General features: G+C 25.3%; 4 protein-coding genes across 4 annotated transcripts; 3 read left to right on the top strand and 1 right to left on the bottom strand.

Moving 5' to 3' along the window:
- The first annotated feature begins 480 nt into the window (after nt 1-480).
- On the top strand, nt 481-1,817 carry LOC112604422 (3-oxoacyl-[acyl-carrier-protein] synthase, mitochondrial). The gene has a single exon (XM_025353465.1). It carries the CDS (start codon nt 544-546, stop codon nt 1,792-1,794), a length of 1,251 nt encoding a protein of 416 aa, XP_025209250.1. The 5' UTR covers nt 481-543; the 3' UTR covers nt 1,795-1,817.
- On the bottom strand, nt 1,737-4,090 carry LOC112604423 (target of rapamycin complex subunit lst8). The gene is made up of 7 exons (XM_025353466.1): nt 3,849-4,090; nt 3,477-3,528; nt 3,252-3,414; nt 3,041-3,191; nt 2,789-2,979; nt 2,579-2,721; nt 1,737-1,914 (listed from the first exon to the last, which is right to left on the bottom strand). The coding sequence occupies exons 1-7, from the start codon at nt 3,966-3,968 to the stop codon at nt 1,799-1,801; spliced, it is 936 nt and encodes a 311-aa protein (XP_025209251.1). The 5' UTR covers nt 3,969-4,090; the 3' UTR covers nt 1,737-1,798.
- A 357-nt stretch (nt 4,091-4,447) lies between these two features.
- Nucleotides 4,448-7,708, top strand: LOC112604239 (mediator of RNA polymerase II transcription subunit 31). Its single transcript, XM_025353185.1, has 4 exons — nt 4,448-4,723; nt 5,045-5,134; nt 5,203-5,299; nt 7,361-7,708. Exons 1-4 carry the CDS (start codon nt 4,711-4,713, stop codon nt 7,635-7,637), a joined length of 477 nt encoding a protein of 158 aa, XP_025208970.1. The 5' UTR covers nt 4,448-4,710; the 3' UTR covers nt 7,638-7,708.
- Nucleotides 7,709-16,272: 8,564 nt separating this feature from the next.
- On the top strand, nt 16,273-24,929 carry LOC112604248. The gene is made up of 5 exons (XM_025353200.1): nt 16,273-16,660; nt 19,354-19,768; nt 21,629-21,697; nt 22,167-22,256; nt 24,842-24,929. The coding sequence occupies exons 1-5, from the start codon at nt 16,347-16,349 to the stop codon at nt 24,917-24,919; spliced, it is 966 nt and encodes a 321-aa protein (XP_025208985.1). The 5' UTR covers nt 16,273-16,346; the 3' UTR covers nt 24,920-24,929.
- The last annotated feature ends 72 nt before the right edge of the window (nt 24,930-25,001 follow it).

Raw genomic sequence — 25,001 nt, 5'->3', positions numbered from 1 at the left:
TGATTAGTGCATTTGACAGATTATGAAATATTAAGTTCATCATACATCGTGGTTCAAATACCTGGTCTTGGGTCGGAGTTGTGCACAGTGTTTTGTACGCCGCGTGTTGTTCCATCACCAGTTTAATAGCTCTTAATTTAAAACAATGTAGAATTAATAGTTTTCTAAAACGTAAGCTCACCGACATTTTATGACGCGGATCACATGCATTGTGTATAGCTATTCCAATATAAAACAATGAACTTTAAATTCGACAGAAAACGCCGCGGAATGGCAAAGCTTAAAGATAAAATCTATTATCTGTAAACCTTTGGTGGAATCACACACGTTTATATAATATATATCTGTGAGTGAGATAATCCAGACTATTTTTTTTTTTTTATAGGAATACTGGTGATATCAGGTGTATTAAATTGATAACATTGATAACAATTATTATTACTTCTTCTATACTAAAAAAATAGTTTTATATTAATTTTAATACATAAATTTAAATGCTTCTATACTCAATATTAATTATTGGAGAGTTATAAGAATAAAATTATGAAAAAAAGAGTCGTAATAACTGGTATGGGTGTCATTTGTCCATCTGGTGTCAATAAATATACGTCATGGAAAAATATTTTGTCGGGAAAATCGTTTGTAAGGAAATTGGACAATGACCTTTACAAAAACGTTCCTTCCAAAATCGCTGCGACTCTGGACGGACTGAAGGATCTACCAGAACTAGTACCCAAAAGCAAAGTACGTACAATGGCTCCTTCGACTCGTCTAGCTCTAATTGCTGCTAAAGAAGCAGTCGATGATTCAAAAATATTTTTGTCTCCAGTTGATAAAGAGAATATAGGGGTGAGTGTGGGAGTGGGAATGGTGGATTTAGAAGATGTGTGTCAAACAGCCAAAGCTTTGGAAATTAGTTACAGTAAAGTTAGTCCATACTTCGTGCCACGCATTCTACTCAATATGGCTGCTGGCCAAATAAGCATGACTTATGGTCTACAAGGACCCAATCATGCTGTGTCTACTGCTTGTGCAACAGGAGCCCATGCAATTGGTGATGGTTTCCGTTTTATTCAGTATGGACAAGCAAAAGCAATGATTTGTGGTGCTGCTGAATCATGTATAAGTCCATTATCAATCGCTTCTTTTTGTAGAATACGAGCACTATCTACTCAAAATGATACACCAGAATTGGCATCAAGACCGTTTGATGTAAATCGAGATGGTTTCGTTATTGGTGAAGGGTCTGCTATGATTATACTAGAAGAATTAGAACATGCTATTAATAGAAATGCTCATATTTATGGAGAAGTTCTAGGTTATGGCCTATCTGGTGATGCTTCACACTTAACAGCACCGCCAGAAAATGGCCAAGGAGCTTTACTAGCTATGACTAGAGCCATTCTAGACGCCAAGGTAGACAAGAAACAAATTACATATGTAAATGCACATGCCACTTCAACTCCAATAGGAGATGCAATTGAATTAACAGCAATTAAAAGACTTTTTGATGAGCACTGCATTAATGTACATGTTTCATCTACAAAAGGTAGTCATGGCCATTTACTAGGATCTGCAGGTAATTTAGAAAGTGTTTTTACAATTCTTGCTTGTTATGAAGGTGTCATTCCACCTACTGCAAATCTAAACAATATTTGCAAAGAAGCTGAAAATTTAATTTGTGTTACTAAAAGTCCAATAGAATGGAAACAAGAAAAAAGAATAGCAATAAAAAATGCATTTGGTTTTGGAGGTACAAATGCAAGCATATGTTTTTCCAATTTTATTTTATAATTGTTTAACTATATGGATCACAAAATGCTAAAGCTGTCAGTGCTTTTTGATGTCCTTCATATTCACGTTCTATATTGCCACTTTCTACGTTCCATAATCTTGCCATGGCATCTGATGAAACTAAAAATAAGAAAAAAAAATTATGAAGTATAATATCTATGTAATTTTACAAAATTAAGCAATGCCAAATAATATAGGAAAAAAATTATACATTTCTATTTGTAAATAAATTATAAAACTTATTATTTAACTATAATGAAATATATCCTAGTAGTCAAATTGATACTTTACTAATGATTTGAATTAAAGCAGTAACCTAATCAACTGTTAAATGTGTATTCTTACAAAGAATTGAATAAAAGTTATCATATTAAATTAATGTAAATAACTTTGTTGATTATTGTCAGTGAGATCACAAAAAAATTAAATTTATAGATTTATAAATCTAAGATTAAGTTGCAAAGTAATAATTTTTTCTTAGTAAACACTAAACAAGCATATATTTTTATTGTGAAAATAATAAAATAAAATCTTTAATTATTGAATTAATTTATACTAGGAAAAAAATCAACTTATTAGTTGAATACCAAAATATAATTCAACATAATATTGCCCATTAACTTTAAGAGTGTTCATCAGTGATAACCAATTTTTAACAGGTTAGCTCTTTGATCTATGGTAATAAAACCACCCACCACTACCCCCAAACAACTGTTGCAAATAGTATTCTTAAAATGAGTGAACCATAGCTCTTATTAGTTATAATAATTATTCACAATAATACCTGTTAATAAATGTTCCGAATCATTACTAAATGCTGTATTCCATACCCATCTTTGTTTTTCATCTTTTAGTTCTTGTTTCAAAGAAAAATCACTTGTTTTCCAAATTAAAGCTGTTTGATCAGCCGAAGATGTTACCAACAATCTATTAAATTTGAAAATATTAATCAAAGATTAATATAATTACAAGTCAAAACTATTTTCATTCTTACGTCGAATCAGGGCTGAATTTACAATGAAGAGCATACTTCCTATGAGCATTAATTTTGTGCTCAGGACTTAGTTTAGTACCATTTCCATTATATCTCCATAGGTAACAATTTCCTTTATTATTTACAGAAGCAACATAATTTGCACTAGAATCAATAGCCACACATTGTATAGAAGCATCAACTTCAGGTATCTAAACTTATGGAAAATTAAAACTGAAGAACTGCATTAATTTAATATACTAATATACTTACCAGTTGTTCGTTGTGATCAGTTTTCAAATCCCATATATGAAGCAAGCCAGACTGATCACCTAATATTAACTCAGCTTGATTAGGATGAAGGCATATACTAGTAATTGGTGCAGTTGTTTGAAATATACGCTGACATTGCAAATTTCTAGACCTGCAAAAAAATTATTAAAACTTACTGCAATCTTGTTTAATTTAAAAATTTATTTTATACCTTAAATCCCAGACACGAGCACTACAATCTTCACCACAAGTAAACATCCATTTACCATCTTCGTGGAATCCAACACCAGTAATATTTTTTGAAATCCCTTCATAATTTAAAATTGGATTTGGATTGCTTGAATTTAAGTCATACATACGAATATGTTGAAACCCTATGTGTTAAAAGATCATAATTAAATAGGTAAGTATGAAATTTAATTAGTGAAAAGATTACCTGCAGCAGCCAAGTGTTGTCTGTCTGGCGTTATTTCTAATGCATTTACTTGCTAAATTAATTGGTTAAGAATTCTATTCACATAAATAATTTAAAAAAAAAAAACTAAAAACAACCATAGTACATATACCTAATAATTTTTCATTAAGTATACTTAAGTTTACATGAATTATAATTTAAAAAGATTAAATTAATAATATGAAATACTAATCAAGCACACAATATTTGCTTTCAAAAACATGATAAAATTTTAAAAAAAAATGTACAAGTTTATTCAAATTATTTTGAGATTCACTTAACTTTTATATTAACAAAATAATTGAATAGATTTAAAGCAAGATTAAATGTTTATGATTATGTCTTAAAGGATACAGAATCTAAATGTGTTAAACTTCTATTACAAACTCCAGTGTTTGCATGCCATAACTTAATTGTGTGGTCATATCCTCCAGTAGCCAACAGTACCTTTTCAGTTAATGCGTTATCTACCATTATTTTAAATCAACACATTGAAAGAGAAGATCTGAATAAATAATTCGAAACTTATTTTTTTGTCAACAAAACTAATAAATTAAAAACTAATTTAATATTTTACTGTTTAAATAAATGTTTAATGCTACAACAATATAAAATATTGATCGTATATAATAACTACGAGTAATTATGTATTATGAAAATGAAATTGAAGTTTAAGAACTATAAAAAATTATTCAAATAACAAATATGAATGTATTTTTATTTTTTATTATAAATAATATAGTTATTATAGTACATATTTTTATTATCTTCGTTCATTATGATCATGTCTTGTATTTTAATATTATTATCAATTTAACAGTTTGTCAATTTACACGGTAGAACATCTGCGCGTCAGGACGAAACAACAATACAACACTGAAGAATTTCTATCTCTCTCTCACTCATTGAGGTGCCGTAGATTGATAAGCGAAGAACAAGACCAAGGTTTATAGATATTATCTATAAATCTTGAAACAAGACTACCATAATATGATGATTATAATATTACATTTTAGTTACTGTTTTTTAGTTACTGAGTGAATAAACCATTAATATCGCCTTATAGTTTTATACTTCATTGCTTTTATAGTTTACTTGAAGTTTGATCGAGTGGCAAGTGCCGTCTGTGTATGTCCGAGTGGTAAATCTACGGTTTACACGAGTCAAACATTTTCTTGAATAACACAAAATCTAATGAAGAATTAATTGAATTAAAATGGCTAATAAAGGTAAATCAGAAATATAAATTAATTTTACATATCTTTTTATAAGTGAATAATGATTTATAGGTGATTGATGCTACTTTATGAAAGATGGTATTGACAATATCGCGTAATTAGTTAATAAAAATATTCCTAGATAAAATTTTGATATAAATTACATTTAAATAAATTTAAATTGTTACTCATAGTATAAATATTAGTTGAATTAATATGTACCTATTTTAGTCATTAATTTTTAATATTGCTAATTAATGAATTTAATTTCTAGAATACTGTTCAGAAATTACTGTTGTTATCTATTTTATTAAATTTATTTTTCTGTTACAGGTGGTCCTGAAACTGAAGAACAAACCAGATTAAGATTTCAAGTAGAACTTGAATTTGTTCAATGTTTAGCTAATCCAAATTATTTAAACTGTAAGTTTTTAATAATTATTATATTTAGAAACAATTTGGAAAATGTATTTTTAATTTGTATACTATAGTTTTAGCTCAACGTGGATATTTCAAGGATCAATCTTTTATTAATTATTTAAAATATTTATTGTATTGGAAAGAACCAGATTATGCAAAGTTTATTAAGTAAGTTATAATAATACTTAAACATTATACCTCTAAATAGATTACTGATTTATTTTATATCTCTATAAATAATTAATTTGTTTGTATTATATAAGATGTATATTTATTAGTTATAACATAAGGGTTGTCGCATACCTAATATATTCTGTGATTAAATAAACCCTGCATAAATATAACAACATATTGGTAAATGAATTTCTTTAAGTTTTGTTCTATATTTTGTTATTACATTATAATTTATAAGTATACCTAAAATTGATTTATTAATAAGTACTGCATACTCATTTAAATATTTTACTTACACGAATTTTAAGTTTTTAAAATAATTAAAATATTAGGTATGTATTTTACCATATTTAAGTTCAATAGTAAATATATTACAAAGTATTACTGAAAAAATTGACAAATAAAAATGAAAAACTATTACTAATTGAACGTAATATGGAGAAAATTATATTGAAACAAATAATTTAAGATTTAATTGTATTTCAAAAATATCGTTTTAAAAAAAATGATTACATTTAAAATTAAACTTTTCTAAAAAAACATTTATACAGTCAACTCACGATATAACGAAAATCTCAATATAACGAATAAAACTACCAGTCCCTTGAAAATATTGCGGTATAACGAACAAATGTAATGTATTTTGGTCCCCTCGGTGTAGCGAAGCATTTTTGATCAAAATCCTCGCGATGTAACAAATTTTTATAAACTTGGAGCTTTTTATTACAAATTTTGAATTTTAGTTAAGATAAGATACATGTCTCTAGTGTATAACTCTATGAAAAATATATAAAAATAAGTATGTTGCTATTACCACATAATAGATTACGAAGTTTTTCTGATGATTATCACGCGATAGTACACTCAAGTACAGTATCGCAATTAAAATAAGACTTATGTCGATTAATGGCTCTACGCAAAATGTACGTAACATACTATGTAACCTATCGGTACCGTTTTACTGTATACATATGTATACGAATAATAAAATTTTGAATTTTTGTTTTAAATCTTGTTATAACGAATTCAATTAGTATATTCTCTTGATTTAACAAATTTCGATGTAACAAACTTTCGATATAACAAATTTTTTTCTCGGTCCCTTGAAATTCGTTATATCATGAGTTGACTGTATTTTAAAAAACTATTTAAAATAAACTACTTAACTTAAATAAATGTTACTAAAAATTAGATTAACATAAAAGATAATTTTGAATTTTTCCCAAAAATATGTAATCAAATTTTTAAATATGTGTATATCTTTTCTAATTTTAAGAACTTAAAGGCATTGATTTTATAATTTAGGGTATCCCAGTAGAAGTGTACATTTTTAAAACACAATAACTCAGCAAAAATCTATAAATTTCAAGAAAAAAATGTATTGTAGCCATAAACTTTTCCAAATTAATAATAAAAAATTATGTGGAGTTAATGTCCATTTTTACAATCCTTATAGACAATAATCACATGAGACTACCTGCCACACTTCACATGAGTTAATGGCATTGTTGTATATAAAATTCCACGTTAACCTGATACTAAATTGAGGGAATCAGAATTAGTCTCCCAGGTCATATTGTGACCTCACCCCATATGACTTTTTTAATGGAGATATGTGAAGTTACAAGTTTATGCAAACAATCCTCAAGACATTCATCAATTGAAGGAAGAAATCGGGCGGATAATTGGCAAAGAAATAAGCGCAAAAGTGATCACCAATTTCAATGATTCTATTATTGCCTGTAGGAACTGTGGAAGTGGACATTTACTCAATATATTTTTCATCATTAAACCAAAAATGTTGAAAATGAGTTACTGCGCTTTCAAAATCTGCACTTCTGCTGGGACACCCTATATTATAGTAAATTTTATTTATTTGTGTTAGTAATTAAATCATTAAACAATTTAAAAATTGATTTAAAAAAAAATTAAATGTATTAACATTTATTAACTATAATACTTGGTATAAAATATATTATGATGATGTAAAATAATTATCTGTGTCATTTATTAAATTACTTGAGTGTACTCATAAAGATTTTTTATTTTTTACAGGTATCCCATGTGTTTATATTTTTTAGATCTCTTACAACATGAACCTTTTAGAAAAGAAATAGCCACTGCTATTTGTTCGAAATTTATTGATGATCAATTGTTATTGATTTGGCAACATTACACTAGACGGAGAACAAAATTGATTCATACTGCTTATGAACACAACATGAATATGATGAATAAATCTGGTGCATCAAACATTGGACAAGCACAAACTAATGGCACAAATGGAATCATGCCAACTTCAATGCCCATTCCTAAAGTTATGCCTCCTTAATTTATTATTATAATTTAAGATTATTATAACTTATAATATTATGTTGTATCTTTCCACAGATTCAATTTTCATTAAATTTATATGTTAATAATACTGTGAAAATGTAATTTTAAATTGTTTATCTAAAAATAACTTTAAGTATTGTATATTAACTATTTGCTATAATATATTTTCACATTAACTAAATTGTTAAAAAAAAAAAAAAAAAAAGACTTGAAAACACATAGTTGTGCACTTGATTGTATTTTAGAAATAAAAAATAAATTATGTTTGATAACCAAAATAAAAAACATAATTTATTAAATTAAATTATATTTTAATTGAAATTATAATAAAAGTTTTTCTTATAAAGTAAAATTGCTATTATGGTTTATTATTTTATATTTTACATTTTACATGAGCAATGAAATACATTCTAAGAGATACTAAAACGTTATATTTTTTGGGTAATGTACACAAAAGCCATAGTTCAAGTGTAAAACTATAAATATCAAGTTGATATATAAAAATGAATATTGTATATACAATATGAACATAATACTGTTTAATGTTTCTCTTCTCAGGATTACTTGTTATAAAATTTGCGTCAACTTCTTCAGTTATATAAACTATTCATATTGTAACAAAACAAGTTGTTATCATAACATTTCGACAAAATGTATAAAAATAATATATCAAGAAAATGTTTGATCAACAAAATATTTTATTTTTAAATTTATATGATGTCTGTTATCACTTTTTTGAAACTTAAAAATGGTTGGATCTTAACCTCAAGAGTGGCTTAAGCAGTAAAATTAGATTTAAATAGTTTGTATTTTGAAGAGTTAAATTTAAAAATTCCCAGTGCAAAAAACTATTTTAGAGAAATAGTTATTGTTTTTTGTTTTAATCTAAAAAAAAATATTTCTGTATGATTTTCAAATTTAGTTTTTATCAGTTATTTTATATAGATTTTAAGATTTTCTACTTTTATTGTTTTAAATTTATTTATTAAGTAATTCTATTATCAAAACAACATTTATTATTTCAAAATTTATTAACGTTTTAAAAAAAAAATGTTTACATAATTTCTAGCAAAAATAAAACAGCTATTTTTTTTTTAGTATTACTTATCATTATAATTTCATAAGTTTTACTTTTTTGAATGAAAAAGTATTTTGATATACAAAACATTGAAATTCAAACGAGTAGTTAATGATTTAAAAGTACTTAAAGTTTAGGTAAGAGGAGTAGTAGATCAACATTTCGCGGGGTATTCCCGTACCTCTCCACTCTGTTTGACAAAACTTAAAATACTTTAAAAACTATGAGTCATAAACTACTCGTGCGAATTTCAATTTGTTTGTATCGAAATACTCCGGAAAATATTTTGTTTCAGAATATGAAATTAAAAATGCACGTTATCATTAAAAAGTTTTTAATTTCGACTAGAAATGTAAAAAAAAATATTAACAGATTTTGAAATAATGAGTGTTATTTAATAAAAAAACTCTTTATAATTACATTTTTTATTTGCGAATCAAAAAGTTCGAAATCCTAACCTTCGACGATAATATTTTATCGGATTTATGGTAATATGGTATAGTTACAAATCTTCATTATAAAGAGTATTGATCATCATTCCCTTGATTAAGAGTTGTCACATACTCACATGTTATAACTAGAGTATATTTAAAATTTGAGATAAGACGAATGGTAGTGAATTTCCAAACTATTAATATTATGGAAGTAAATAGCCGTATAGGACATATTTTATACAAACTTCAATAAAAGAACATTTGAACATCTCAAATCCTAAATAACCTGTTAACATTTTTTCAAATTTAATTTTTATACTAAACCATAAAATATCCATTGTCAATAAAATTAAGGAATAAATAAACTTCTTTTTTTTTTTTCGTACATTATAATTGCAATTTTTTTAAAAATTATTTTGTTAAGCTATTAATGCATATCAGTACAAGAAAGTCACCATATTTATTAGTTATTACAATATTAAACTTAATTGTACATAAACTTAATAATGAGCTTTAAATAAAAATAAAGTAATTTAATTTGTTTTACGCATGTTTAATATAAATTTAAGATATCCAATATAATTTTATTTATGCTAATATTTTAAAAATTAAATAAATAAGTGGGTATATATAATAATAGTCTTTCAACTTTTAAAATTAATAATATACCGAATTTAAAATAATAATTACCTACCTATATATTTAGGAGTGTAGTAACACTAAAATAAATAAATACAATTTTGTATAAAACATGTATACAAAGTATAATAGCTGAAATTGACAATTGATAGCCTAACTATGTGATAACTTTTTACTCATCATTTTGTTTTATAATTTATGGTTATTGAAAATGATAAAATAGGTATACAAAAAAAAAAAAAAATTAATATTAATAAGAACCAACATTTTTTTCATAAGTAGTTATATTTAATTCTATTTATCAACGATTTCTGTAGTTATACGGCCAGTAACACGCTATACTAATTTCAACAGGATTCTAAATAAAAATAATAAAAAAAATTTTTAATTAATTTTCATTTTTCGAATGACGTCATAATAACTGTATAATAACAAAACGCACCCAAAAATGCCAATATCCAGATAATTCATATGTGTTGTGCAATACGTTTCTTAGACTAGTTTTGACACGGCTACTACAGTATAAACTATTTATAATATAGCTTAAAACGCACAATTATATAATATCTATTATGTTAATATAATATTAAAGCAGTGTTATATAAATTATGAAATGAAGGTAAATTTATTGACCTTGAGTTATCTTTAAAAGAGTTTTAAAGGACGTACCTATTTTATTAATCGGATCCCAAAGGTAAATGAATTGCTATAATATAGTGTTAAATAATTCATAATATATAAATATAATAATATTATCTTATGGATTGCTTTCCAGGGTTATTAAAACAACTATCTGACTTCTGTTCCAATTACGTTTGTAGTTAACTAAAATATATCGGTGTAGATTTGGTATTTTATTATACCTAATCAACATAATAATGCGTGTTAATATATTGAGTATAGGTACCTCAGTCATAAATTATAACTCGTTAAAAAAAACAACCATACTTTTTTTGATTTATGCTACACATATAATAGAAATATTATCCAAACTCGTGATAAACAAATACATATTCATAGGTATGTAAAAACAAAATTAAGGAGGTATACCTATATTTCGAATATGTGTCTATTTGATTTTTATTTATTGTAATAATTTTGTAAGTGAACTTTCTGATATCAAATCATATAGGAACGTTTAAACCCAATGAGATGTTTTGTCTGCGAAGATAACCCCTAACAAGTCACAAAACTGACAAACTGACACCATCAGTAAAAATACTTTGCAATTTAATATTTTTGCTGCAATTCGAGTTTTAATAGATGAGTTGACACTTCACGAGGTACACCTCTAAATTATCGTATCCAAGCTAGAGGACGTTGCACTTACAAAATATTGGCACTGATTTAGAATGGTCACACTAACTAAAAGAAGAAAACTTCACAGATGTTAAGATAATAAGTATCAACGTTTACTCAGTTCATAAGAGCTTTAATTATTATTAATTTAATGGATAATTATTTTATCGAACAACACTTTAATGACAATGTACATAATTAATTTTATACTCAGAAGAATATTTTTCGGAGTAATTCGGTACATAAAAATAGAAATTCCAACCAGTAGCTTATAAGTTATTAGTATTTAAAGTTTAGGTGAACGAAGTGGAGAGGTGAAATGTTGAAATCTTGTTCTACTGCTCCGTTTATTTAAACTTTAAATGTTTATAACTAGTAAGCTATTAGTTAGAATTTCGATTTTTATGTACCAAAATATTCCCAAAAATATTCTATTTTAGAATATGAAATTATAAATGTATAATGTCATTAAAAAAAGTGAAAAACTTGAACAATTATAGTGATAGTTTTGGTACATTTAAAGGTAATAAAAATAATACACTGTTAGCTTAAAAGTTATTTATCATAATAAATGTTTAAGTATTTAAAGTTTGGGTTAGCGGAGTAGTAGATCAATATTTTGCAAGGTATCTCCGTATCACTCCATTCCGCTTGTCGAAACTTTAAAAACTTTTAAAGTTATAACTTATAAACTACTTGTCTACATTATATACATCAAACTTTAATCAATAAACTGTCGCTGAAAATTCGATTTTTATATAGGTTCCTATAAAAACTTTAAGAAAGATGTCTCTTTTGTTTCTAAATTTTAAATGACAATTCTATAAATTTATTATTTTTATTAATTTAGAAATTTATTTTATCATTAAAGAAAGATACTATATAGCAATTTTCTATAATCAAAAATTGAGTCAAATATGTAACATAAAAATTAAAAGAGTGAAAATAGACAATCATTTTTTTATAAACTGTAGGTTTGTAATAAATTACTTTAAATAATTTTTAATAAAAATATTTCCAAAAACGTTAAGAATTTTTAACACAATAATTGATGGTTACCAAACCAATAATAATAGGTTATTCTTTTGACTAAATTACACTGTGAAATTAATTATGTACCTATAATGTCGTTTAAAAATTTAAATAATAATTAAATTTATAATTTTTGAAAAAATAACATTTTTAATGAATTATTTGAATTGTATATAATAATTATTTTCAATAACACATTAATACTTTTCTAGATATTATAATGAATGTGTTACGGTTAAGAATTGCCATAAAATGTATAATACATTATTTGAATTATGATGAGATATGGCTTTATTCTTTGTAGTTGAATTAAATTTTAAATCAATTCCCAAAGCAAAAACTAAAATTTAACTTGTCTTATTGTATATATAGGTACTAAATTTATTACAAAGGTCTAGTAGATTGTTTATACTTTGTACTATACTGCGGCTATCCTAAAAATATAAATATATTGTATAACTAAACAAAATAATATTTCCTTACTCAATTTTTTCTATTGAATCGTCATCTATAATTAACTACCGAGTCAAGTTTATAAAGTGATAAAATAGGATAATTTGTTGAACATAGAAGCGTATAACAATCAGTTACAAATATCGGAAAAATTAAATTCTTGCCATATCTTTACTATACATATTAAACTATTTACTTATAATAGAAGTAATATAACACGGAATCGTATAGTCTACACAACACAAAAATTGTTTCGATAGAAACATAATAGACATGATAAATAATACAATAATTAAATTCACTTTCGTTATTCGATGTTCATTTAGACTAAAAGTGGAATATAACATGTAGACTCGAGGCCACTGAGTAAATATAATATGCTAAACCAAAAAAATAAAATGCTAATTCGTCAGAACTAACGAAATAATCGAAACATTGTTCCAATTACTCGCTTGATAAAATATTTATTGTCAAATCGAAGACAATCAAACTTAATAACGTGTACCTCTTTTTTTCTCGTATGTTACATCGATGTAATAAATTCACCAATATAGTTACGTCTATATTATTATTTTGTTTAAATATTTACACAGTTAATATTTTTATTGTTGAAAACTCCACACATAAACACATACACGTACAATATGACATTTTTGAGAAATAGTTACAAAAATTTACTATTCATGAAATCTAAATTAGAACCTTGTAAATGGTTAAAAAGATGAAGTATTGACGTGTTTATACATGTACACAATATACATTTTTCCCAATCAAAATGTATTATAAGTAAATTCTATTAATATTTCAAACTTAACATATGAATTTGCGGGTTGTGTCATTTTGTTTGATCACTTTGGCTTTAATATTCCCATGATAAACGACCTAAGTTTCAGCCGCATGACTATAATATCATATACCTAATATTCTAATTGAAACTTATACATTCGATTTTTTTTCATGACTAAATCGTTCAATTCACATCTTTTTTTTAAAAATGTCGATCTCGAACAAGGATTTCTACGAAGATATAAGATCAACATTGATGCTATACAAAATTATGGGGCTAACGAGCCTAAAAAATGTATTTTATGGTCGAATAGATTTTCAATGGGGATCTAATCTTATATGGCCTTTGGTATGTATTATATAACACATAACTAATAGGTATAACTTAGCTAATACTATTGTATGTATTATGATTTATAAATTAAAAATATACCTATTAAATAAAAATTATAAAATTATTAGATTTCCTACAACCATCAAAAATATTATACTTATTGAGATTAGATAACAACATTTTGTACTACTTTTTTGTGTTAAATATTTTGATGTTTCATACATTTTAAAGAAATCTTATTAGAGTCTTAACACTAATCATCAATTATTATTATATACCTATTTCCATAATGTAGTTATTTCTACTCCTTTTTTAAACGTACACTTAAAAACTGAATTGTTATTAAGTTGACCTATACAACATACTACCTAAATATGAAAACAGAATAAATTATAGAAATACCTTTTTTCTTCAATTATACCTATTAACTTATTATGAGAAATTAAAATTAATTGATATAAAATATAATTAATTAAAATACTCGCTACTTTTATCAGCTAATTAACTACAATTTAATTTAATTTTATATTATTGTACTGTATAGCATTACGGTATACATATTTGGGACAATGCCGCTCCAAGTATAACATACAAAAAATACAGTTATTCCAGTCTATATGCTTACGCACTTTAACAAATTCTTCCTGGTTTGTTAGTAATAAAACCTTACACTCCGACCTGAAAATTAAACATGTAAACCAAGTTACAACAACTGCCTACCTTAAACTACACAAAAAATTTAACACACATATTGACCCCAATATAAGACACTTTGCTTCACTCCACATCCCCGACAAGCCCCTAAGTAGACTTCAACAAAAATGGATCAGAGACCTTCTCCTAAAAAAAAAAAAATCCCTTTAATAGATAGCTCTATTGGAAACCCTCCTACATCGTGCCTATATCATGCTATGTAAACCACCTATATCATTAATACTTGTAGTGCAAAATTTTGTGTAGTTGTATATTTCTTACAAAATAAAAAAAAAAAAAATTATTTTAAGCTCTATAATATAAAATTTAAGTATCTTCTTAAACATATTTTCTAAATAATAATTTGTAATACTTACCTAATTATTTTAATCCTAATTCAAACAACTTTTAATTATTCATAGTTATTAGTTGATAAATTATTTTTCAGAGTAATATAAATATAAATTATTATATAATTATAAGTGGCGTATTTTTATAGCAGAACAATAGGATATTTCTTAGATATTTTAAAAATTGGAGTAGTAAAGATTATTATAATTATCATTTATCATTATCGTCTATTATTTGATATACTTCATTACTTTGTATATTATAGACATATGTTTTTACATAAAGTTTTTATTGTTATGTCTTTTCTAGTTTTATATGATAGTTTAATTCTGCAACATTGAGTTGAAGTAGTTATTGAAAGTTTAATGTTAACGTTTAAATTATATATATATAGTATATTTGTGTATTATACAATATATCATCAAAAATATAACATTCAAATTTTTACATAAAATTATAAGTGAAGAAAATCAATAATCATGAAAATAAAAAATATAAATATTTTGTTGATACAAGAGGAGATTGACTAATAGGTCCTTCTAAATTTAACCACTCAAGTAAAAATATCGAATGACCGATCATTAAGTATTGTCATAATAATCACTATTAATGCATGTATAATAAAGTTAAACAACAAGTTAACCTTTCATTAGTGAACAGTGAATCAATTAAATTAAGTTATAAAGTTAAAGAATCACTGTGATTAGTGCGATTGTCCAAAATATGTCCTAATATAGAAAAATAATCAAATATTACTCGTTCAAAATAGGTTATAAATTTATCTGTACTTTACTTTTAGATTCTCAGCAAAGTGAAAATGCATTAATTTTAGAATGATACGCGTTTTGTTTTTAGTTTTGTATCTGAACTTAGAATTCAGGATATTTTTTTCTTGTAGAAAAAATAATCTAACCATCAACTTCGTTGCAGCACATTGAATCTAGTTGTTGATACTTTTAGGAGGTCAAAAATTGAAAACTCTCAGTACTTTTTAAAAAAATCAGGAAGAATAATAATATTTTTTAACATTTTAATATCATTGTTGAAATAATTATTTCCAAATAATCTAACCTAACCTTAATAATTAAAATGCTAAACAGTTTTCGCTCAGATAATTTTTTCATTCCATTGTTAAGTTGGTAGATATAATAATTTATCATTAAATTCAAATTTGATACATATTCATAACAGTACTTATTTAATAACGAAGTAAACTTGACACATATACTGCATATTAGAGCGATTATCAACTTAACAGCTTTTTAGTTATTATATAATATTAATATTAGTTTAACGTATAACGGAACAATATTATTCTAAAATTTAACGAATAAATACTTCATATTTTGTTCTAATTTTAAGTATAACCGCTTTTGTTCATAAGCACAATTTTTAATTTTCTTTTCAAGTTAAAATTAACAAAACTTCATAATATCTAACCTAAAATTCATAAATCGAACAGCTTAAAAGTTTTTTTGCCGAAAAAAGTAAACATTACAATATTGTAATGTCGTAATAACACAATGTTTCAATACGTATTTTTATACAGATATTTTTTAATCACACTGTGTTTCAACGTGTTTGTCAATCAAGGTAACGTACATAATGCCATGCTATCTATTGATATTGACAGCCATAAAAAATCCGACGGCCACCCTATGGTTTTGGACGGTTAATTTCATACTGAGGGAATTTCTAAGTCAACTGACATCGCTCTACGTCGACATGCGTTTGCCGAAAATCATTGAAAATACAAATAATTTCGACTCTAAATACGGTCGGCCCACGGAGCAAAGAACTGGCCCTCGTTACTACGTGATCGCTTATCTGGGATGTACGTTGACGTTGCTCTCGTGCGTCTGCATTGATGTTTTGCTTAATAAAATGTCAATTTCAGTGTTCTGTGAGACGGTTTTGAGGTACAGCTTTTTAATAAATAAATTAAATAATATTAAATCTACTGTGAACTCACTCGTAGACCTGAATCTAAAAATTTAAAAAGGCTGAAAGAAGGATACACGGTTTTATTTTTTAAATAAAACAAGTATAGTTTTAGTAGATAGCTAAATATTATATAACATAGTTTTTCCATGTAATTAAAAATTTGACAGTTACAAACAATGAAACTAGGCCACCATCAGTTTTTTTTGATTACTAAAAAATTTATATGTAGACTATAAACTCCTATCCATAATTTATTATAACAAACATAATATTTATCTTCACATTAAAATTTTATCTATGATATTCCCTTAAGATTAAATTAAGGATTTTGTATTACATTTTCTGGCTTAAGCTATTATAATTGAAAATGTTATGAATTTTAATTTTAAACCAGATTTGAATGTTTAAATATATTAACTTTAGAACATACAAACAATTTTTTTAATTTATTGATCTAGGAAAACGTAATTAGTTGTTTAGTATACAAAAATATATACTATACACTATTTTATTATATTCTTAAAGTCAAACTTTGATAAGTAAATTTGTTTAAAAGTTGTTAATAGAATCTAAAATATACAATAAGACATGGAATCCAAACTTGTTTTCAAAATCTATTTTTGGTAATTAAATAAATTAGTATTTAGTATGTTTTAATGAAAATAAGTCTTTTTATCACAAAAAATAGTTCGTTTCTAATCTCCTAAAGTAATTTTAAAATATTCTACGCTATACCATAATATAGAGTATGACCAATTATTCATGTAACAATTAACGAAAACCAACAAAATAAATATAACTAATTAGTTTATTAGGAAATTAAATATTTATTTATCTTAAACACAATATAACACAGCTAAAGAAGTTGGAAATATAGCCACTTGTCTTCTCCTCATCGGATCCACATACACACACGTATCGTAAATATTATTATCTAAGCACACAGCACTATTACATACAGTTTACATTAGGTGTTAAGTCGAACACGTGTATTTAAATAATATACACTGCAACAGGTACATTTTTTGTAACCACATGTTCATAAAATGTAATAAAGAAAGTAGTTTATATTTATTTTTTTACATGTAGGGAAATTAACTAACAGAGACAATAATATAAATACATGTGACGTAGGTGTTTAGTGTTTTCTTATAATTATCATTACATTATTACATAACATCGTAATATTATTACCAATTCTATTTTATATATTATAATATTATTTTTATTTCAATTTATCAGAACTACAAAAGTATATTGCAGCCACACTGGTTGCATCAGCGCATTTAGATGTGATACAATATTATATAGTACGTACTTATAACTAGTGGCGTGGTGAAAGGGATCTTATGGCATGTGGTCAATTGTTTGGGTGGATAGGTGGGTAGGTGGTCGGATACATTACGGTAAACAATAATTCAACACAAAAATGATATATAATCATAATAATTATATCTATTATATTATATTAAGGTGATTTAAAGAATTAAGGGCGGATAGATACTAAAATATATGTTATGTATAATTGCATATACACTTTACTATATACCACTGCTTATAACTAAACAAGAACAGGAAATGGAGATACGAAATATATTATTTTTATAAACACTATAACTTATAACATGTGACCCATTTCTACTGATGATACTGCGATGGAGTAGATTCGTCTAGCAAAATGTCGTCGTCCGGTACTCCGCTTATCTGTAAACAAGTAGAACGCAACAGTTTAAAATAATAATTCATTGAACAAATTTCGATGTCTCTCCGCAAACCAACAAAAATAATATATATTAAATTGACTTTTCTTGGTGTTTTTTTTATACATTTTTAAATATTTTCCTATTATTTAATAATATTAAAATATAACATATCTTCACTTTTTCCAAGTAATGCAACAAGTCAATTCGTCGTGGGCAATTAAACAATTATTTTTACACCCTATTACTACACTTACAAATCTCCTCCCCGATCAATCATATGGATCTAGCAGAATATCAATATCAAAATGCAAAATACGATAAATGTCCAAAAGCATTTCTATTAATTGAGTGAGTATGCGTCCCGTGTAGATGTTAGTGTGTAATATATTGATATTAAGAATTTGATTTATCTAAAAGTTTTAAGTGCGTACCTATACATATACATGTTTATAATACATATGACACTTATCGTTTTTTGATGAATGCTGGTGAACAAATATGATCAGAAATGTTTGCACCACTCGCCCGCTCTTACATCTACATATTATAGAATATTAGAATTGAACATATTTAAAAACGAACTACCTATAAAGACATAAAGTGTGTCACAAAAGTACAGTATCATTCAAATTATTTCCGTGGCAAATTAATATATTTATCTAAATTCACAATATTTTCAATAGTCATCTATATTCCACATTCTATGTAGAATGCAAATTATTCATTTAAAATGAAATTTTTGTTGGTTATTATTAAAAAAAATTATTTATATATGTAAATGTGTGAAGCTATGACAAAGATATTTAGAGTGATGCGAGACTTTACAACGTACCTACTATGGATATTTTTAAAAATATATCAAATTATTTTATTTTATACGCATAAAATAATATAGTATAATGTATTAATATATACTGCTTAAACTGCTATAATCGATGATGCCACAATTTATTACACTAATGCAGGTACATGAGTTCCATATTTCCGCTATTGTACTTGCTGTTCTGCGACGAGATGTGCATCCGTTTCCGATCGTTAAGGACACGGTGGCGTATAGAAGTGGCAAAGGTGCTCGCGTCTACGCCACGGACTACATGCCAAGTATTGGAGTCAGAACGATTAGCACACGCACAGCTCTGCGATCTCGTCGAGGAGATGCGCGTTGCATTCGGACCCCGGCTCACCACTTACCTGCTTTTCGTGTTCCTCGAACATCTGGCTCGGTTCTACTTTGATACGTACGTGATGCCCACTTACAGATTCAAGTACTCAGCACTGGAGAACAAGGGTGTCAGTATGTTTGATTCATTAATGTTCCTGGGGCATGCCTGGATCGGTACATTCCTGGTCGCCTATCTGTCAGATACGCTCACCGAATCTGTAATTAAATACATAATGTTATGTAGTTTCGTCACTGTAAACATTAAACACAATGATAAAAATAGATAGTATTAGACTATATAAATAAAAATCGACAAAAAAACTCTTTTACCAACCCTCGAATTTGTTGCGTCCTATAAGATATTATATTATGTAGTGATGTTTTAAGAGTATAATACATTATTATTCCAAATTTTTGTAGAAAATTTTACCCTCAAATTGTATTGTATATTTAAAAATCCATCCATATTATTAAATTAAAAAAAAAAAGTTACATAATTTCTCTATAACTAATCAATTAAGTACTTTAATTTTTAACAACGTCAATAAAATCTTCAATCTCAATACTATTCAACATATTTTTTTCTGTAGCCATACACAATAATGCCTCTAATTTTTATTTGTGTGAACCCTGATATCTCACAAATATAGTCCACTACTAAAGATAGATAAGAATACGAGTATAGAATGATGATAAAATTAAAAGGGACGTGTACGGTCTAATAAACCCGTAGAACGATAGAAAAATAGATTTTGTTGATTTTTATTACGCCTTTCGTGAAATGAGACAAATGTTTTTTTTTCACAGTACATTTATTCACCGTATAAAAATAAAACTATATAATATCTTGAATATTATAACACAAATTGCTTACGTGTATACACAGTTTGATTCTTTGTATCTACATCATCGTTATCAATTAAATATTATACACAAACATGTTACAATTATTAATATTTTAATATACACAAAAAATGATGAAATATACTTTACAAGGTTTACCATCCATTCACTATTATTATGGAATGTTTACTCTTCGTGAAACGCACAATTATATAACAAACATTATGTTTGTACTTGTAACTATACTATGTAAAGAGTACTGTGTACCTACCATATTAAAGTTGTTTTTTAGGTACCTGATACCTATCATATACGAAATAATAATATATTGTCGGTTTATTTCCAAGTGTTTCATAAAATATATTTTATCTAATCATCTTAATATTATCACAATGAGATTAAACATTATACAATATTGAAATTAAAAAAAAAAAAATGTGTTCAAAGTAAAAAAAAAATCACGATTGTCATTAAAAAAAATTCTTGACATTTAAATTTATTGCAAAACACCTTTTTTAAACAGATTATCTGTCTATCGTTGTCTAATTCATGAAAAATACATAATCTAGCATGCACGTCTGTTGCATACTATATAAATTATTAGTCATTTATTACAGTCAACGCCAATTTTGAGACTTACTTAACTGTAAATTTATTGTGAAGTGGTAAGTAAAGCTCGCAAAATACTCACAAGGTATTGAACGTATTCAATACCCTATAAATCGTATCATTCATTTTAGTGAAATCAAATGAATAATTTTCTAACCCAGTAATTCCAAACCGAGAAAAGAGAAACGCATTACAGTGTAGGTTTTCCGAATTTTTACAAATTCAAAATGAAATAGATAGTAATAAAAGTTGGGAATCCTTGGTCTTATCCGATTCCATGGTAATTCTAGACCACCGATACTATAATATACCTATTTACCTAAAGGCTACAGTATATACCACCACAAATCACAATCCTTTATTCATTTGTTTGATCGTCATTGTTGATCGAGATCATATTACTCATTACGGTATAGAAATATTTCCATTTTGGCCAAATAAACATTATTTAAACAACCCTGGTATAGGGACAAAAATGAATTTTCAACTATATCACACATATCTCTTAAACTATCTTACTAAATAATATACGTAATAAAGCACAGCTTTTATAAATTTAATTACAAATTAGTTATAACTATAAAAATAAATGATACTAAAATAATATTAAATACGATTTTTTATAGAGCAAAGAAATAATAACAGACTTAAGAAACATACCGATATGGAAATTACCTCAAGACTGCTCTGAACAGGTATATAATAAGTTCTAAATACTTAATTTTAATTTTTAACATCATCTACTTAATGTAAGCCTAAAACAGTATGAGTTATGTTATAAATATAATCTTATAAAATTGTATTTAAAGTTTCAATCATAACAGGTGATTGTATCATTATATTTTATTTTTTAGCTTCTAAGTACGTTGAAAATATAAAAATCAATATTTTTTCGAGTATGGGTAGGAGAGTTCCTTTTATTTAAATATCAAATATTTTTCGTTTATTTAGGTACATTTTTGTTTATTTTAATCATTTAATATTTACCTATTAGAATTCCAATACCTACAAGTTAAGTGTGTAAAATGTTATCAATCAATTTAATTCTTGATAATTATTTTATGTTAAAGAAATTGTTTTAGATTTTTTCATGTTATTATAATGTGTAATATGCTTAACAAAACGTAAGTATGTATGTTAATGATTGTACTGTATACTTTGCAGATTACTTTCTTTATGTCTCAAGTACAAAATTCTCAAACCGTTATAACAGCGTCTGGTCTATTCACAGTCAATAAGACTATTCTATCATCAGTAAGTATTAAATATAATAGTAGCAAAACGATCATAATTATTATCGTTATTCGAGTAATGGAGTTCATAAAATACTAGTTATATTTATTTTAGAATTATTTTGGTGCAGCAAATAAATTGCATCTAACTTCAGTGTTTAATAATTAATTGTATTATTTAATATTATTAAAAAATATTATTAAGTATATTATGCTAAACAAAATTATTATACCAAAAAAAACTTTCAAAAATTAGGTATAGGTACTTACCTAAGATACATAAATTATTAATAATGTCGACAATCAAAACATTCAGAATTATATTAATTGTACTATACTAAATAATACATTTTCTATTTTTCTATTTCAGTCAATAATTACTTAAAATCTTTTACAATAACAATTATAATTATGGTGTTGCGTGTACTACAGATCATATACATCTTCTATCTATAGTAATAACAAAAAATAAAAACAATTTTACTTCAAGTCTTTTTATTGCAAGTGTTAAATAAATTCTAAAAGTATACAAACCTACTTAGGACAAATAAACATGTAGTCCACTCAACGTTTTGAATAAACTACTCGGGTGAAGTGTTATATGGATACATGTTATTACAGTAAATATAAATTTATATAAAACGAGCTATTATTATCCAGCTTAAATAACAATATTGAATATTCTGAGTGAAGATGTTTTTTTTTTTTATATTCAATTTTCAAATTAATTGAATTGTGTATATTGGCAATATTGTGCAAAGTTAATATTGTTGCACTATACATTCAATATCAATATATAATTTATATTAACTTGGTACATACTTTAAAAAGTGTTTTTCTAAATATTACTACATACAAAACATCGCTGTAAATCTAATAGCTCTGCTTATGAAATAAGTATAAATAATTATAAAATAACTGTTTTTATAAATTATAAAAACGAGAATATTGTCAACATACATTATTATGTATAACTGTATAAGTAAGGAATAGATACTTAATATAAATTTTAAAAATTTAAACGTGTTAAAAAGCCATATATGTAACGCCAACGCGTTAGTGAATACTTTGCGTGGCATTATTGCACTTATACGACAATGATTATTAATACCAACATAGGTACCTATTATTATAAATTATTTGAATTTTTTATATATTCAGTTATTTTATAATTGACGTACAACATTATATTGTTATATAATTTACATGTAATAAATTACAATCACTCGATCGAATCTATTACAAATTTATTTTACTAGCCATCAATATATTTCTAAAGTAATAAAATAATATAAAATTTGTAAAAAAAATTATTGTTTAGTATATAAATTAATACATTCATTAGTATTACTGATATAATTTAATACTTATTATAATTTTCTATATTATTTAACGCTTTATAATTTATTCTTGTCTAATTATATTATCAAGGTTCGTTCAAATTATAATAAAACATTCAGAATGAAAACATATTTTTTGACATTCTAATACAATAATGATAAAAATTAATACTTAAAAATAAAACCTAAATTGTTGGTATACGTCATAATATTTTGTATTGTAAAATATTGTATCTTTATTATATTGTACACCATCACTTAAGATATATCTAAATATCATTATATCAGTGCACTTTTACATTGTTTAATTTTATGGATTTCAAGTTTCCAAGTCTTGTAGATCAAGCTATTGAGCACATACTTATTATACTGAAGTTAAATATAATAATGCGTGCAAATAAATTTCGGTAGATTATTATTGAATAATAACCATGAAATAAAATATACCCGAATGACATGTAAAATCGTATAAATAAAACTTGTAGGAAATACCTATAAGTCAACAAAATATTATATAGCGTATGTTAAACTTTATTTTGACGATTAAAAATTAATGTGTTCAACTATCTATCATTTTCAAATATTTTAAGAATTTTTGTAGATAATGTCTTAAAATATTAATTATAGAATATAGATATTTAGAATGATATAAAAGAAATATAATATATATATTACTATCTAATTGTTATTAAGAGTCAATGTTAACATTTGGCAATTATATATAATATCACTAAAATTAAATAATCTCATATTTTTTTTTAAGTTTATTTAATAAAAAGATTTACAACTCCATGAAATGATGAACTAAGTACAAGTTATATGATTATTAAATAGTTGAGGTACCTAAAATGCATAATTAAAAACGAACACAATAATATTGAAATAGTTAAAAAATTCCAAGATATCGCAATTTACCTATAAATAATAACGTAAGTATAATATGTGATAGTAATATAATTACCCTCAATAAATAGTCGTGTAAAAAGTATTGGAACAATAAAACTTTTACAATTTACGATTATAAAGTTGATTTACTAAATTTAATTGTATACAAATAAACAATAAGTTGTACAATTTAAAATCTATAGTAATAACTAATAAGTAAGAATTTATTTAAAACCTTCAAACTTTCACTATCATTAAATCAGAAATGGTTTATATTTATTTATTTTTTATTTAATTTGATATTTGTGTAGGAATTATAGTAAATGTGTAGGTATTAAAAATTAAATAATCTCACATTTTTGTGTTTTTATTGTTTTTTTAGATAATAATATCATTGGCTACGTACATTATAGTACTCATACAATTGGCTCCGGACTTAGGACGCATATTTATCGAATAAATTATAAAATATCAGTAATAATAATAATAATAAGTTATGAATACATTTAGAAATGTAATTTTACTAAACAATAACACACTCG

The sequence above is a fragment of the Melanaphis sacchari genome, unplaced genomic scaffold (assembly GCF_002803265.2).
Source record: "Melanaphis sacchari strain LSU unplaced genomic scaffold, SCAv2.0 Contig11_pilon_pilon, whole genome shotgun sequence".
Taxonomy (NCBI): Eukaryota; Metazoa; Arthropoda; class Insecta; order Hemiptera; family Aphididae; genus Melanaphis; species Melanaphis sacchari.
The sequence above is the reverse complement of the archived record's forward strand: the minus strand, read 5'-3'. Positions and strand labels throughout refer to the sequence as shown.